Source organism: Dipodomys spectabilis, unplaced genomic scaffold (genome assembly GCF_019054845.1).
Source record: "Dipodomys spectabilis isolate Male_0828 unplaced genomic scaffold, ASM1905484v1 ptg000266l, whole genome shotgun sequence".
Lineage (NCBI taxonomy): Eukaryota > Metazoa > Chordata > Mammalia > Rodentia > Heteromyidae > Dipodomys > Dipodomys spectabilis.
The window spans coordinates 5,150,242-5,167,858 of NW_024870943.1; the positions used below are offsets into that span (position 1 = coordinate 5,150,242).

Genomic DNA, 17,617 nt, shown 5'->3' on the forward strand with positions numbered 1-17,617 from the left:
GTGTGTGTGGGTGTGTGGGGGTGTGTGTGTGTGTGTGCCAGTACTTGGGCTTGATCTGAGGTCCTGGGCACTGTTCTAAGCTCTTTTGCTCAAGGTTAACACTCTACCATTTTGAACCACAGTGGCTTTTTGGTGGTTCCTTGGAGATCAGAGGCCCACAGACTTTCCTGCCTGGGCTGGCTTCCAACCTCAATGCTCAGATCTCAGCCTCCCGGGTAGTTGGGATGACAGGTGTGAGCTCATTGCCTGGCTTCAAGTGCCTTTGAAAGCTGAGATATACAAGGGCTCCCCCCTCCTCTGGTCTCCTGAGGGGCTAAGCAGCTTAGAGAGTGCTGGGAGTTGACAACCAGCAAGGAGAAGCAGTGACACACGGCTGGCGTGACTGTCCCTGGGGAGTGACAGTTCTGAGGAGGCAGCCGCTGTGACCCCCACATCCCCATGCACATTTTCCAGCTGGCAGGCAGGTAGACACCCAACCCCTGCAGCCAGCACTGATCCCTGGGGGTGGCAGCTGTGTCTCCCTCTACCCTGCCAGGAAAGAACAAAGAAAGGACCAGAGGTGATGCATGCACATATTCATGCAAGCATGCATGCATTCATTCACTCTGAGTGGCCCCTGCCCCACCTCGCCACTCAGCAGTACTTCTCCACCAGGTCCTGGCTGCAGCCAGGGGTTGGGAAGCACCACTTGCTCCTGAACACTTGTCGCCCTCAGTGAACTCCTGGTAGATCACATGCCGGTGCCAGAAGGGGAAGATGCAGGGCGTGATGCCCATGGAGGATGGGGGTGCTTCTTAGCTGCACGTACGAGCACATGCCCGCGCACAAGCACACACGCACACATGCATGCTCTGAATTCCCAGTGTTCTCTTTGACACATGACACCCTGGTCTGCCAGTTCCTTGTATTCACCAGAAGCTTTTGGGTTCCCAGCCATGTTCCATGACAATTCTTCTCCCTGAAATCCTGCCTCCAAGTAACACCAAAATCATCCTTTTCATTTTAATATACCATAGAGCTCCTCAAAAAAACCATGGTGTTTGTGTGTGTGTGTGTGTGTGTGTGTGTGTGTGTGCGCGCGCACGCGCGCATGCGTGCACCAGTCCTGTGTGCTGTCCCTAGCTGATGCGCTCCAGGCTGGAGCTCTACCACTGACCCAGCTCTACCACTGGGTCTTCAATAATGAGCTACTACAGTGTTCCTATGCAAGAGGCTGGAGGGGGCACAGGCCTGGTCTTTCCCATGTAGCCACGGCCCCATCTGCTCACCTATTTGGGGTAGGTCACCGTGATGATGTCCTCATCCTTGAGCATCAGCTCCTCATGGGCTGCTTTTATGACTTCAGACTTGCAATCCACAGCAGGGAAAGGAATGCCCTGGTACAACATGTAGTCCTGAGCCATGGCGGAGCCCTGTGTGCCTGGTTCTTGGTCCCAGGCCACTGGCACTGGGGAGGTGGTGACACCACTGTCTGAAGCCAATCATTAACTTGTTTCATTTTGTTATGAAAGTGATTTGATGATTTAAAAAAACAACACAGAGGGCAACTGTGAAATTATTCAAGGTGATCTGTGCTCTTCTGACTTTAGTTCATGGTAGGGAATCTCAACTACCAGAGGAAATACAAGGAAATAGGCTTGAGGGCTCTTTCTGTTTTTTGTTTTTGATTTTTAGAGTTTAAGACTAAGAACTGTCTTTGGAGCCAGGCACCAGTGGCTCATGCCTGTAATCTTAGATACTCAGGAGGCTGGAGGTCTGGAGAATCAAGGTTTGAAGCCAGCCCAGGGAATAAAAACCAGAAGACTGGTATCTCAAATGAATCAAGACAACTGTCAGAAGTGGAGCTGTGGCTAAAGTGGTAGAGCACCAGCCTTGAGTGCAAAGCCATAGTCCTGAGTTCACGCTCCAGAACTGAGGGGAAATATATATATACACCAGAGTGAGATTGTGTGGCTTCAGAGTCATGTGACCTGGTGTCTGTGGCCTGACTGAATGCTGTGCAGTGAATAAACACCTGGTGCTCATGGCTCAGTCAGACCAGGAGCCTTTGTCCTCCAGACAGAGGTCCCTACTGCCCTGCCTGCCCACACCAGGCACAACGCACACAGTTGCCTGGGGGTAATGATACCTAGGTTTGTTTGCTTCTGAACCTCACAGGAATGGACTCCTGTGGTGTGAACACACACACATACAGGTACAAACTCACACGTGCATTTTGGTACATGCACAGAGCACACACCATCCCAGTGATGTTACAGAAGTATTTGGTGTTATCAAACCTGCAAGGTCAGCACAAAGAAAGGAAGTCTGAGAAACTCCACGGAGATCCATGACACCAGAGATCATGGTTGAGATCCCACAGCTGAGAGAGATCCTGGGGGAAACAGGAAGTCACAAGAAAAATGTACCGAGTGTTCTTAGCAATGAGTTTAGGTTGATGTTAGTGAATTGGACATAGGATGTTGGGCCAGAAGTCCAGCCTCCCTCTGTGCAATTGTAGTGATATCTATACCTTTTCCCAAAAGAAAAGATTTGTCAATTTAAGACAAAAACAATAGTTTTCCCCCAAGCTTGCTTCACTCTTCTTCCTTATCTAGTTCAGGTTACCTGCTGTGAACTGAAAATCCCACTCCTGAATGATTTTACATTTCAAAATCCCCTGGTGACGGTCACACTGTGTTTGCTTTTACCATCAACTTAGTTTTGCAATGAAACAACAAGCTAATGATTAACTTTATCACCCAGAATGACAACCCAGAGGATACTACCACCTGTCCAAGTGGAAGTGGTCTGTGATCTATAACCAGGCACACAAGGCACCACCATGGCTCAGGACTACATGTGGTACCAGGGCATTCCTTTTCCTTCCAAGGTGTACACTCCTGAATCCATAAAAGCAGCCCACGAGCAGTTTTTGCTGAAGGACGAGGACATCATCATAGTGACCTACCCCAAATCAGGTGAGCAGATGGGGCTGCGGCTCTGTGGGAAAGGCCAGGCCTGTGCCTCCCTCCCTCTAGCCTCCTGCATGGGGCGGTATAGTAGCTCATTTCTTTCTTTCCCTGCATGGACCAGGATCTCGCCAGCACATTTCACAGGGATTGATATGTGCATGGTGGGCTGGTGAAGGTACTGGCGCAATGTGATAGAGTTGAGCCTATGGCAGAATCAGGCATTTGTGACTGTCTGTGGGGCCAGGGGTGAATGATGGAGGGTGAACTCTGCAGAGCTCATAGAAGAATCACATCCAGTTCTTTTCCCCTTTTAAATATTATCCTTTGTTTTATTTTTATTTATTTATTTATTTATTTATTTTGGGTCCGGTCCTGGGGTTTGAACTCTGGGCCTGCCCGCTGTCCCTGAGCTCTTCAGCTGAAGGCTAGCGCTCTACCACTGAGCCACCTTCCCAGCCCCTTATCCTTTGTTTTAATGTAATTAATTTATTTAGGTTTATAAAAATGATTTTTCAAGCAGTCTGATGGTGGTTCCTGTCTATAATCCTACTCAGGAGACTGAGGATCTTGGTTCAAAGCCATCTTGGGCAAGAAAGTCCCTGAGACTCTTCTCCCCATAACCAAATGCAGCTGCGGTTCAAAGTGGTAGAGCACTAGCCTTGAGCAAAGAGCTCAGGGACAGTGCTCAGGCCCCAAGTTCAAGCCCCATGATGGACAAAAAAAAAACCAACCTAAAAGATGTTTCAGCAGGTGTACTAACAGATTTCAGTGCCACACTGCCCATTTACCAAATGAGGCATCTTGATCAATACCAACTCCTCCGCATACATTTTCTGACGAGTGTTTCACACTATCAGCATGTGTGCACGTGCCAACTACAGCCAGGTGTTGTTAATTGGGGTGGTATTTAATAATGGAGCTAAATTGGAGGCTGGCATATGAGATATGCTGGCTTTCTCAGTCCATGCATACGGGGGAAAGGTTTTATACTGGTATTTTGTTTTATCAATATTAAAAAAAATCTACATCAAGAACTCTTGGCATCGTTCCCCTCTGTCCCCCCAGTTCTGGGGCTTGAGCTCAGGGCCTGGACACTGTCCCTAAGCTTCTTTTGCTCAAGGTAACACTCTAAAACTTGAGCCACAATGTCATGGACATCTTTGAGATAAATGGTAACATTTTTCATTTAGTATATGCCAAACACTTTTCATTTTTGTAAAATTTTTGTGGTGGGTGCAGTACTGGGATTTAAACTCAGGGCCTTGTACTTGCTTGGCTTGCTTATTCAGCTGGCACTCTACTACTTGAGCCATATCTCCACCACCTCTTCTTGCTCTTATATTTTCATCATTATTAATAAGGTGTTGTACAGAAGGCTTCCCATTTCATAGGCCAGGTACAGAGTACATTTGGCTTTTGAGCACGTGTCCAGGCCCTGAGATCAATAAGAAGAATATTCCTTGTGGGGAGTAGTTGGGAACTGGCAGAACAGGCTGTAATGGGGGAGGGGGCCTCGAGGGGAGGAGCACCAGGCACTGGGATGGGGCGGAGCCAGCACGGAGTAATCACTGCAAGGAAAATGCACTGAGAATCAGGAGCCAAGAGCAGTGCCTGGGCAGGAGTTCAAGCATTAGGAGAGGCACATATAAATGTACATGTGCACACACACACACACACACACACACACACACACACACGAATATGGACATTACATGATGAAAGATTGTATGCCAGACAAAGTCTATATCGGTAAGGTTTGTGTTAGGTATATTTTACCGTCACGGTCTTTATACAATTCAGAGAGAAATGAGTGACCTTCATTTTCCTTCTGTCTCCAGGAACCAACTGGGTGATTGAGATCCTGTGTCTCATTCACAGCAAGGGGGATCCCGAGTGGATCCGCTCTGTGCCTATCTGGGATCGGTCCCCATGGATCGAGACTGAAGTTGGATTCCAAACCATAAAAGACAGGAAGGAGGGTCCCCCCCTCATCACCTCCCACCTCCCCATCCAACTCTTCCCCAAGTCTTTCTTCACCTCCAAGGCCAAGGTCAGGGCTCAGTGCTCAATAACTGCTACATCAATGCTTCTTTTTGTGTGTGTGTGCCTGTGCTGGGACTTGAACTCAGGGCCTGGGCCCTGTTCCTGAGCTTTTCTCCTCAAGGTTAGACCTCTGCATCTTGAGCTCAGCTTCTTGGTTTTTGTTGGTTATTTGGAGTCTAAATGTCTCGCAGAATCTCCTGCTTGGCTTAGCTTCGAACTGGAATACTCAGATCTCAGCCTCCTGAGTAGCTAGCATGACAGGTATGAGTCACGTTTCCAGGCTCAACTGATGCTTTTGAATCTTGAATTCTGAAACATATAGACCTGGAGATGAGGCCGAGCTGTGTTGGCCTTTAGCAGTTTTCCACGGACCTGAAGTTGTGCTCATCTGCTGAGAGACCTCAGACCCAAGATGCGGACCAGTGCAGATGGGCCCTCACAGAAGACCTGGGTGCCAGAATCTTCAAAACCACCATTTAAGCTCAACCAGAACTCACAAACCTTCTTTATACACAATTGCTTGCCTGTCTGTTCTTTGAGCTTCATTCCATCAAAAGTGAATATGTGCCAGGCACCAGTGGCTCATGACTGTCATCCTAGCTACTCAGGAGGCTGAGATCTGAGGATCACATTTCGAAGCCAGCCCGGGCAGGAAAGTCCGTGAAACTCTTATCTCCAATAAACCACCAGAAAACTGGAAATGGCACTGTAGCTCATGTCCTAGAGCGCTAGCGTTGAGCTGAAGAGATGCAGGACAACACCCAGGCCCAGAGACCAAGCCCCACGACCGGAAATAATAAAGCGAATATGTTACCTGTGTACCATGGCTCACACCTGTAATCCTGGCTAGCTGCTTAGGAGGTTGAGATCTGAAGGTTGTAGTTCGAAGTCAGCTCAGGTGTGATATTCTATGAGACTCCAATTAACCACAAGAAAACCAGAAGTGGGGCTGTGGCTCCAAGTGGTCAAGTGAGCAAAAGAAGCTCAGGGACAGTGCCCAGGACCAGAGTTAAATCCCCATGATCGACCAAGAATAAAGGAAAATGTGAATAAATAAGCCAGACACCAATGGCTAATAGTGGTCACTCTTGTTACTCAGGAGGAAGATGTCTGAGGATTGGAGTTCAAATCCAAGCTGGGCAGAAAAGTTCGAAAAACTCTTATCTCCAAGAACCATCGCCAACCTGGCAATGGAGCTATGGCTTCAAGTAGTAGAGTGCCAGCTTTGAGAGAAGAAGCCCAGAGACAGTGACCAGTCCATGAGTTCAAGCCTCAGGACAGGCATGAACAACAAAATCAATTAGAGTTCTAATTAAGACAATGAGCAGATAGATGGCTTATCCTTTGATATGGATCCTATCATATAGAACTTGGATATGGAGAGATCAAGGCTTTGAATATGGGAAAGATGTTAATAATTTTTTAGTTTTTGCCTTTCTCCCTTTAAGGTGATCTATGTCATCAGAAATCCGAAGGATGTCCTTGTGTCTGGCTATTATTTCTGGGCTCAAGCAGCGTTCCTGAAGAATCCACAGTCTCTGCAGCAGTATTATGAGTGGTTCATTGAAGGAATCGGTGAGTTTCTTGTGAAGTGAAGTGTGTGTGTGTGTGTGTGTGTGTGTGTGTGTATCTCTGTGTGTGCACCTGAATGTGTGTGCTGGTCCTGGGGCATGAACTCTGGCCCTGGGCACTTTCCCTTATTTTTCCACTCAAGGCTAGGGCTCTATTGCTGGTGACCCTCAGCTCCACTTCCATATTTTAGTGATTAATTGGGTATAAGCTTCTCAAGGCTTCCTTTCCTTGACTACCTTAAAAGAGAGCTTCAGATCTCAGTCTCCTGACTAGCTCGGATGACAGGCATAAGCTACCAGTGCCCAGCTAAATATAATATTTTAATTGGTAAATATGCACAAGATTTTTGCCAGTTATGCCTGGAAGAAGCTGACAGAGACAAGGGGAAACATGTGGAGAATATAGACTACATCTGGACGTCCAGGAGTTGATTATTTGTCTCTCCTTACCCATCCTGCAGTGCCGTACGGGTCATGGTTTGCACATGTCCAGAGCTGGATGTCCATGAGGGAGAGGGAGAATGTGCTGGTGCTCAGTTACGAGGAGCTGAAGAAGGTAACGATCCATTTTCCCTGCACCCCACCCTCTGCCCCCTCACACTGACACACATCTCTCCTCCTTCATAGACCCCATTCCACTGGTCAGACTACACAATACCAGCTACTCAGGAAGATGGCATCTGTGGATTACAGTTCAAAGCCAGCCTGGGCAGCAAAGTCCATGAGACTCTTATTTCCAATGAACCACCAAAGAGCCAGAGTGGAGCTGTGGCTCAAGTGGTAGAGCTAGCCTTGAGCACAAAGGCTCAAGATAGTCTGCACACACTGAGTTCAACCATACAACAGACACACACAACTCTCTCTCACACACAGCCATTAACAAAATCTGTGTTGTTCAGAAATCAGCTGTGGTTTACTCTAGTACCTGGTGTATTGATCTTCCTGTGGATAACTCTCAAATTATCACTTGATCACTGTCCAAATGCCTTGCTCTAGGTCTGGGACATCTCCAGCCTCTGTGCTCTGGTTGTGCTTGGATCAAATCCTTCCAGTCCTCCTTCCTATCCTGCTCTCATTCCTCCCTCCCTCCCTGTGCCAGAGCCTGCCAGCATAGAAAGGGAATCCTGGTTTAGGGGGTAACGATGAGAAACAAAAAGACACAAGACAAAGGATGGGGTGGGGAGGTTTGCAGATCAAGACTGCAGCACCGTTGATTTTTAGTTTCCTCCTATATATACTGTTAGAAGTCAAGAAGTAACATAAGGTTACTATAGTCCACAAAAACAAGGAATCTTTAGGCTTAGTAAAAACAGAGTGCAAAAAACATGACAAGGTCAACTGGTTAAATATAAAACAGACTCTACAGACATCCTAAAACAATCCCGGGCACCTAGTGATTTTTAAGTAATCCAGTTCTTTGTATGTCCCTTAGAGCAAGCACAAGGATTCAGATGACCTTTCCTGTTGAGCTGTACCTCCGGCTCCCTACATCCCTGCTCCCAGCTCAGCCTCTGACACACGAGTCTGTCTTGGAGTTTGGCTGTCTGTCTCTTCTTGTCCTCCCTCCAAAGCTCCCTCCTCCTGAGAGCCGCTCTGTGTTCTCCTTGTCCTGCTTTTCCTTCTTTCAGGACAGGAGGAGCACTGTGGAGAAGATCTGTCAGTTCCTGGGGAAGAAGTTGAACCCCGAAGAGCTGGAGTTGGTCTTGGAGAACAGCTCCTTCCAGGCCATGAAGGAAAACACAATGTCCAATTACAGCCTACTGAGAGGGGAACACTTTTCTCCTGGATTCTTCATTACCAGGAAAGGTGTGGAATCGCTCACTGTGGTTTAAACATCTGTCAGAGATCAGGAAGGGAATTCTTGACACATTATTGTTTCATGAGTATGGCTTTATCTTTGTTTTTTTTTTTTTTTTAATGTGTGTTAGTCCTAGGGCTTGAACTCAGGGCTTGGGTAGTGTTTAATTTTTTTTTTTAATTTTGAAGGCTGGTGCTAAAGCACTTGAGCCATACTCCATTTCTGGCTTTTGCATGGTACCTTGGAGATAGAGTCTCACAGCCTTCCCTTCAAACCTGACCCTCCAATCTCAACCTCTTGACATGCCAGGATCACAGGTGTAAGCCACCAGGACCCAATGAGTTTTATGTATTTATTAGTCATTTTTATTTCTTCATATCAGAATAGCTTTTTTTTATTCCATTACTACATTGAAATCCTCTGTTTCTGCTAGGCCTGTGTTTCTTAACTTTGCTGTCTTCACTGTTGCCTGTGTTTTTGTTTAGCTTTATTGTGCTCCATTTGCACTTCTGTTTTCCTGTTTGGCCATTGCCGGTTCTAATGCATCTCCCTGATCTCGGAATCCTGTTGTTCTTTGCTTTTTCTTTTTTTTCTTTTCTCTTCCTTCCTTCCTTCCTTCCTTCCTTCCTTCCTTCCTTTCCTTCTTTCTTTCCTTCTTCCTTTCCTTCTTCCTTTCCTTCTTTCTTTCTTTCTTTCTTTCTTTCTTTCTTTCTTTTTCTTTTTTGCCAGTCCTGGGGCTTGAACTCATGGCCTGAGCACTGTCCCTCAGCTTCTTTTTCTCCTTATTTTTTTTTTCTCAAGGCTAGCACTCTACCACTTGAGCTACAGCCACTTCCGGCTTTTTCTGTGTATGTGGTACTGAGGAATCAAATCCTGGGCTTTATGCATGCTAGGCAAGCATCTACCACTAAGCCACATTCACAGCGTGTCCCCGCCCCACCCCTCCTCCGTGTTCTGTCTTGTTTGGTTCTCTCTATGGAGAATTTTTCCTCATTGTTTTTAGGGCTGGACAACACCAAATCCATCATTGAATTCACTGGTATTCTGAAGAAGTTCTTGCTTGGCCTGGTGCCAATAGCTCACGCCTGTCATCCCAGCTACTCAGGGAGTTGGAATCTGAGGATCATGGTCCAAAGCCCCACAGGCAGGAAAATTCTATGAGAGTCTTATCTGCAATTCACCAGCAAAAAGCCAGAAGTGGAGCTGTGACACAAATGGCAGAGTACCAGCCTTGAGGAAAAAGCTCAGAGATAGCCCCCAGGCCCAGTAATGTCATACCCACCTGCACCTGTACACATGGGCATGTGCGCATGCATGCACACACACAAATGTAAGGGAACACCACAACAATGCCACACACTGACACTCAAGTGCAAGCCACAGATGGGTTGGCACACACCCTTACACACCCACATGTGTACACACATGTGCACTCATGAAGGCACAGGTACACATTCATAAGTGTACACACACACACACACACACACAGTTCTTGACAATTCTCTCTGAGCTGCAGGGTCCTACACAGTTGCACAGCAGGGATGGGACATGGAGGGAGCCGTAGGCTGGGCCCTCTGTGTGCTGGCCCCCTCTGATTGCAGCGTTTCTCCCTGGCTTCCAGGCATAGCAGGGGACTGGAAGAACCACTTCACCGTAGCCCAGGCTGAAGCCTTTGAGAAAATATTCCAGGAGAAGATGGCCGGACTTCCTACAGAGCTGTTCCTATGGGACTAAGTAGAGACTTCTGCCTGTGTCTGTGGAGACGAAGATTTGTGTCTCCTTGGGGTCAGGGCATGGAGCTGTCACTTGATTCTGATGGTTAGAATGTTCACGCTGTACATTTGATTCCTTGCTCGATACAAATCTCCATAGTGTCACCCTTGCATTTATAGCACCGCAGCTATTCGGAAATCTTTTAAAGCTAGGCACCAATGGTTATCGACATTACTGAGAAGGCTGAGAAATGAGGACCCAGGGTCAAAGCCAACCAGTCAGGAAAGTCTGTGAGACCGTTATCTTCAATGAATCAGCATGCACGCGCATGCACTCATACGCACACACACACATCATTCCACTGATGTTACTTTAAGTGTTTGTTGCTTCACAAACTTGGCCAGGCTAGGACAAAGAAAGGAAGTCTGAGAAACTCTCCCTGCCCCCAGGACCCTGAGAAGCTATGGAGATCCATGACACCAGGGTCATAGCTGAGAGTGGAGAGAGATCCTGGGTTCAACAGAGGAAATTGGAAGAAAAATGCATTGCGTGTTCTGGGCAATGAGTTTTGGTTGATATTAGAAGATTGGTCTTAGGGCCTTGAATCAGAAGTCCAGTCTCCCCCGTATGCAATCGTGATGTACACGCCAATTCTCAAAAATAAAAAAATTTTAAAGTTAAAACCACTTAAAAAATGCTGCTCCCAAGCCTGCTTCCTTCTATTTCCTCTCGTAGTTCAGGTTCCTGCCACGAACTGAAAATCAGATGAGCAGAGATTGGCCTTGAATCAGTTCACAGTGGCCCAAAATAAACCACATTGCGTTTTTCTTTATCATTACACGCTTTTCATAACCAAATGTAAAAAGTCTATGATTGGTCACCGCCCAGTTTGAGAACCCAACTCCGCCACTCTCTCCACAATGGCAGGGGCCTGCTAACAGAGCCAGGCACGCAGGGCTCTGCCATGGAGTCTCAGCAGACTGACCTGCTTGGGAGCCGTGGGCAGGGATGGAAGGCACCTCGTGTGTGTGTGTGTGTGTGTGTGTGTGTGTGTGTGTGTGTGTGTGTGTGTGTGTGTGTGTGTGCCATGGCTCAGACCTTATGCTTGGACTTCTGCTCTGTTTTGCAAATGATGGATTTGGGCCAACTTGCTGTGGAAGGCACTCAGCTTGGGTTTTTTTTTATTGTGAGAATACTGTACAGAGGGGTTACAATTACATGGGCAAGATAACGAGTACATTTCTTATCAAGCATTGTGGCCTCCTCGTTGTTTCCCCATCAGCTTGGGTTCTGTGAGGGCCGGCAGATCATTTTGTCCTGGTCAGAGTTGTTGGTGCCGCCCTTGGTGACCTGCCTGACATGGGCAAAGGTAGCTCCACCAGAAAAGAAAATTATTTGGAAAGCCACGTCCTGGCTCCACAGTGCTCTCTCTTTGAGGCTATAAAGAGACAGGACTTATATGTCAGTTATACCCTAGTGAAGGTGACAGGGACCAGAGCGATCAGTGCTGAGACCACCATGCAGATCGGGAATGGTGGAGACTTTTCACACTGCCCCACTGTTCCCCCTGCAGTGCTGTACAGATCATGGTTTGATCATGTCCAGGGCTGGATGTCCATGAGGGAAAGAACGTGCTGGTCCTCAGTTATGAGCAGATGAAAAAGGTAATGATTGATTTTACATGCACCCCACCACAGGCCTCTTCACTCCTTCTGCCATCTCCCCTGTTTCTCCAGTATCTTCTGGGTGGGTGGGTGGATGTGTTCTGTGCGTGCGGGCACGTGACAGTCTAGAGGCTTGATCTCACGGCCTGGGCATGGTCCATGAGCTTTTTTGCTCACAGATACTGCTGTATCACTTGATCCACAGCTCCAGTTCCAATGTGATGTTTGTTTGGTGGAGTCTCTCAGACTTTTCTCCCCAAGTTGCTTTTGAACTATGATCCTTAGAACTCAGCCTCCTGAGTAACTAGTGTGACAGGTGTAAGCCACTCTTGCCTGGCTTATTTCTTCCTTTTTTATTTTAGTTTAGTTTTTGGTCAGTCATTGGGATTGAACTGCAGGCCTGGGCTTGTTTTGTTTCAGGCTGGGCTCTACCACTTTGAGCCACAGTGCCTCTTCCAGTTTTCAGGTGACTTGGAGATAAGAGTCTCATAAGCTTTCATGACCAGGCTGGCTTTGAACTCTGACCCTCAGATCTCACTTACCTTGGCCTTGGAAGTGAAGAAAGACTTGGGGAAGAGTTGCATGGGGAGGTGGAAGGAGAGGAGGGGGGGCCCTCCTTCCTGTCCTTAATGATTTTGGATCCATGTTCAGTCTCCATCCATGGGGAGCGATCCTAGATGGGCTCAGACCAGATCCACTCAGAATCCCCCTTGCTGTGAATGAGACACAGGATCTCAACCACCCAGTTGGTTCCTGGAGACAGAAGATAATGGGACTGACACTCATTTCTATCTGAATTGCATACAAATCTTGATGGTAAAATATATATAACATAAACCTTACCAATATAGACTTTGTCTAGCACACAATCTTTAGTCACACAGGGCCAGAATGTGTGTGTGTGTGTGTGTGTGTGTGTGTGTGTGTGTGGTTCAAAGAGCTTGATCTCCAAGCTTAGGGCTATCCCTGAGTTTTTTTGCTCAAGGTTGGTGTTCTACCACTTGAGTCACAGCTCTATCTCCTGCTTTTTGGTTGTTGATTGCCAAGTCTGTCTTCGAACTGCAATCCTCAGATCTTAACTTCCTGAGCATGAGCCACAGAGTCTGGCTCACCACAGCACCTTAACATCTTATAAACCTATGCCATCCACATGTGCATAGTTGGCTCTGTCTCCGGTCCAGGCCCTCACAGCTCTCCTGTCTCTTCTAGGTTGTGGTGGCTGTGGGCTTTGCACATGGTACAAGTCACACACCATCTGTCTTCTCATGATGGCCTGCCTTTGTGTGCTTCCAGTTGCATTGGTAATCTGCGTCACTCTCCATTTATTCCCAGAGCCTATTGGGGTTAAGCAGCGAGTCTCTGTGTGTAGTTGGGATGGATCCAACCCGTGGCTGTTCCTGAAATCCCTGCACTGCTCCTGGCTCCTGATTCTCAGTGCATTTCCTTTGCAGTGTGTGCTCTGTGCTGGCTCCGCCCAATCCTGGTGCTCCTCCCCCGGCCGCCCCCATTAGGGCCTGTTCTGCTACTGCCTTGTATTTGCTGGAAGTTTCCAGTTCCCAACTACTGCCTGAAGAGAATATTTGGGTTGTTTTTTTTTTGTGTGCCAGTCCTGGGGCTTGGTCTGCACACTTTCCAAAAACAAATGTGCTTAATACTTGACTTGTGTAAAACACCTTAATAATAACAAATAAAATTATATGAACAAAAAAGAGGTCCTGGAGATATGGCTCAAGTGGTAGATTGCTAGCTGAATAGGCAAGCCAAGAAAGTAGAAGGCCCTGAGTTCAAATCCCAGTACTGCCTCCCACAGAAATAAATGAACAGTTACTCCATCAATGTTTAGCATGCACTAAATAAAAAAGCATTACACTTTATTTGAAAGGTGTCCATGAGTGCTAGATATAGCACTTTAAAAATATTGAGAAAACTAAAATACCAGAATAAAAAACTTTTCCATGTATCTAGGGACAGAGTAAGCCAGCATGTCTTCGTATGCCAGCTTCCAATGTAGCTATACGATTAAACACAGCCTCAATGAAAACCACCTCGACTGAGTTGGCACGTGCACACAGGCCAATAGTCTGAAACGTTTGTTCTAAAATGTATGTGGAGGGGTGACATCGGTCAAGATGCCTCCTGGGAAATGGGCAGAGTGGCATTGGAATCCTTTGGTACAGCTACTGTGAGGTTTGAACTCAGGGTCAAGGTGCCATCCCTGAGCTCTTCTGCTCAAGGCTTGCTCTCTACCATTTTGAGCCCCAACAATACCTCCCATTTTCTGGGGGTTAATGGGAGATTGGAGTCCCACAGCCTTTTTTGCCTAGGCTGGTTTAGAACTGTGATCTTCAGATCTTAACCATTTGCAGCTGTGAGCCACCTCATACAATTGGAAAGATCATTAAAAAAAAACCCTAAATAAATTAATCACATGGAAACCAAATTTTAAATTTAAAAAGGAAAACTGACATGAAAATAAGTCATTTCTGCCCAACTAAGGATATAGTTACTAAACTAAAAAGACAGCCAACCAACTGGGAAAAGATCTTTTCCAGGAATACATCAGGGAATGGCCTAATAGCCAATAACATACAACGAGCTCAAGGCAATTAAGGAGAGACTACTCAGAAGAAGAGGTAAGAAGAGTAAAGAAGCACATGCGAAAATGCTCAGCTTCCCTGTCCTGAAAGAACATGCGAATCAAAACTATCCTCAGATGCCATCTCATGCCAGTTAGACTGGCCAACATTTTGAATTCTAACAACAACTAATGTTGGCAGGGATATGGGGGAAAGAAACCCTCCGGCACCACCAGTGGGAATGTAAACTAGTACAACCACTCTGGAGAGCAGTCTGGAGATTCCTCAAAAACTAAACATAGATCTTCCTTATGACCCAGCCATACCACTCCCAGTCACATACCCTGAGCATCATAAGCCAGGATATGACAAGGACCCCTGCACATCTATGCTCATCGCCATTTACAATAGATAAGAGTGGGAAACAGCCCAGATGCCCCACATAGATGCGTAGCTATGTGCAATGCAATTTTACCCAGCCGTTAGAAAGAATAAAATTATGTAACTAGCAAGGAAATGGATGGGACCACAACAAATCATGTTGAGTGAGGGAAGCCAAGATCAGAGAGACAAATGACACATGATCTCCATGGTATGCAGAAGTTAGATCGAAAACATCAGGAATATGTCAGTTTGCACAGCATTCTATATACTCCGGTACAGTGAGATCAAAAGAGTTGTAGGAGAGAATCACAAAGCCCCTATTCATATGAATATAAAATGATATGCATACTGAAATGAACCCTAAAGATATGGGAACAAAGGCCTTTTTTTTAAACGTGGCTTTTCTTTTTGTGATGGCTCTGTATTCTTTACCTTATGTATTCACGCACATCTATTGGATGGTAGGGAAAGGGTAGAGAGAACCAGAGCACAAATGATGAAAAAGTACAGTGGTGGAGTGCACTGGACACTATGAAAGTGAGCTGTGCAACTCAGGGGTGGACAGGGCAGGGAGGGAATGGGAGAGAACGAGGGAACAGAAGATGCTGTGTGAAAGGAAATGTACTTATTACCTGATGTAGGTAAGTGTAACCCGGCTGTATATCACCTCTCTAACAATAAAGTAAATTAGAAAAAAAATAAAGGGGAAAAACTGGAAGTGATTCTTCTAGGAGATCGGCAGCCTTCTTCCTCTGTCACTCAACCCCCCCAAGCCCAGACAGTCACAGATACCTAATTCTGCCATAGGCCCAACTCTACTGCATTTCTCCAACACCTTCACTGACACACCACACACACAGGAATCCCTGTGAAGTGGGCTGGTGAGAGATCCTCTTCTCGGAAGGGAAAGAAACAAATGAGATACTATACCGTCCCCCCATGGGAGGCTGGGGGGAGTAGGGCATGTAGCTGCGGCCTGTCTGCTCACCTGATTTGGTGTAGGTTACCGTGATGATTTCCTCGTCCTTCAGCACCAGCTTCTCGTGGGCTGCTTTTATGATTTCAGGGTTGTACCCCACGGCAGGGAAAGGAATGCCATGGTACCATAAATAGTCATGAGCCATGGAGGAGCCCTGTGTGCCTGGCTCTTGGTCATAGATCACTGGTACTGCCACCGGGGAGAAGGTGGCAGAGTCTGGGTTTTTCATTCTGGGTGGTGAAGGCCATCGTTAACGTTTTTCATTTCATTTGGAAACAAATTTGATGCTAAAAAAAAATGCAATGCGAATGTCATGGAGTATTTTTATTGGGCAACTGTGAACTCCTTCAAGGGCGATCTGTGCTCATCAGATTGTCAGTTCTTAGCAGGGAACCTGAACTACAAGAGGAAATAGAAGGAAGCAGGCTTGGGAGCAAGGTTATTTTTAATTTGGAAATTTACAAATAACTAATTTTGGAGATAGGTGTAGATATCTCAAAAATGGTCAAGAGTGAGGTCTGGACTTCTGGCTTACGGTCCTAGGTTCAATCTACTCATATCACACAAAAGCTATTGGCAAGAGCACTCAAGGCATTTTTCTTTTTTCTTTTTGTCGGAAATGGGGCTTGAACTCTGAGCCTAGGCACTATCCCTCAGGTCTTCAGCTCAAGGCTCACGTCTACCACTTGAGCCACAGTGCCACTTCTGGTTTTCTGGTGGTTTATTGGAGATAAGAGTCTGAGATTAGCTCCATGGGAACAGCTCCAAGGAAGTCCTGCCACTTCTCCCAGAGTATTTTCTCCAAGGATTTGTTCTGGGCTGTGATGAAGTGGTTCTTCATTTTCTGGCAATGCCTGGCGGCTGGAGAGAAATGCTGAGATCAGATGAGGCCCAGCGCACCAAGGACCCAGCCCCACCTGACTCCCCATCTTGGTACTTCCACAGCCACTGGGTCTCAGAGGTAAGAATTGCTGAGAAATGTGTGTGGGGGGGAGTGTGGGTGTGGGTGTGTGTGCGCGCGCACGTGTGCATGCACCAGTACTGAGCCTGAACATTGGGACTGAGCTTTTATGCTGAAGGCTACCATCAAATTAGAGGTAAGAGGCTCACATTCTTTTCCTGCCTGTCCTGGCTTTGAAGTTGATCCTTTAGATCTCAGTGTCCTGAGTAGCTGGTATTACCGGGGTGAGTTCTTAGCCTGCCAAGAACTTTACTAGAATCTCAGTGAATTCAATGGTGGATTTGGTATTGTTCAGGCCTCAAATCACTGAGGACTATCTTTTGAGAGAGAAGACAAAACTGAAGACAGAAAACCAAGGCTCTGGGATCAGGGATATGCATTAGGACAGGCAATGAAGAAACAGGAAAACGCAAAGAAATAAAAGTGGAACACACACACACACACACACACACACACACACATGTCGCGGAACGGGTTCTGTCGGGACGACGGAGGACACCTAAGGGAGGAACCTGGAATAGGATGGGGAGATGGCAAACAGACAACTCACACACAAGAGGAGTGGATGCTGAGTGCTGAGGGCTGAGTGCTGAGTGCGATTTAATGCAGAGGATAACAAACTTTTATAACAGAAGTCTCCATGAGAAAGGGCAAAAGGTTACACAATCTTGCTGCATGGCTTCATTTTTAGGTGGTCACCAGCTGATCGCCTGATAGGCACTTGTTTCCGGCTTATCTCTAAGAAATACAACGATTACGATGTTTGTCCCCAATTAACCATTACCTATCTTTACAGAGGCCTTAACTTTCCCAAATAGATCTTTCCTGTTTCTTCTTTAATAGTAAACCTCAAGGAGACCTGGATCTAGCAATTCTCTAGGTCTAGCAATTCTCTTAGTAAATAGCAGGAAATTCTTTCTCCTAAGTAATTATCTCAGCAATTGCCATACATTCTTTCTGTTCTAGCTGAGCCT

General features: G+C 46.6%; 1 protein-coding gene across 1 annotated transcript; it reads left to right on the forward strand.

The window, feature by feature from the left end:
- The first annotated feature begins 2,824 nt into the window (after positions 1-2,824).
- LOC122125770 (sulfotransferase 2A1-like) lies at positions 2,825-10,211 on the forward strand. Its single transcript, XM_042700372.1, has 6 exons — positions 2,825-2,960; positions 4,793-5,004; positions 6,446-6,572; positions 7,030-7,124; positions 8,197-8,374; positions 9,988-10,211. The coding sequence occupies exons 1-6, from the start codon at positions 2,825-2,827 to the stop codon at positions 10,098-10,100; spliced, it is 861 nt and encodes a 286-aa protein (XP_042556306.1). The 3' UTR covers positions 10,101-10,211.
- Positions 10,212-17,617: the final 7,406 nt, after the last annotated feature.

Excerpts from the sequence above, each read along its gene's own strand:
- LOC122125770 (XM_042700372.1), top strand. The coding sequence starts at position 2,825 with ATGGCTCAGGACTACATGTGGTACCAGGGCATTCCTTTTCCTTCCAAG. Across the intron at positions 5,005-6,445 it reads TCTTCACCTCCAAGGCCAAG|GTGATCTATGTCATCAGAAA; the intron begins GTCAGGGCTCAG and ends TCTCCCTTTAAG. Across the intron at positions 8,375-9,987 it reads ATTCTTCATTACCAGGAAAG|GCATAGCAGGGGACTGGAAG; the intron begins GTGTGGAATCGC and ends CCTGGCTTCCAG.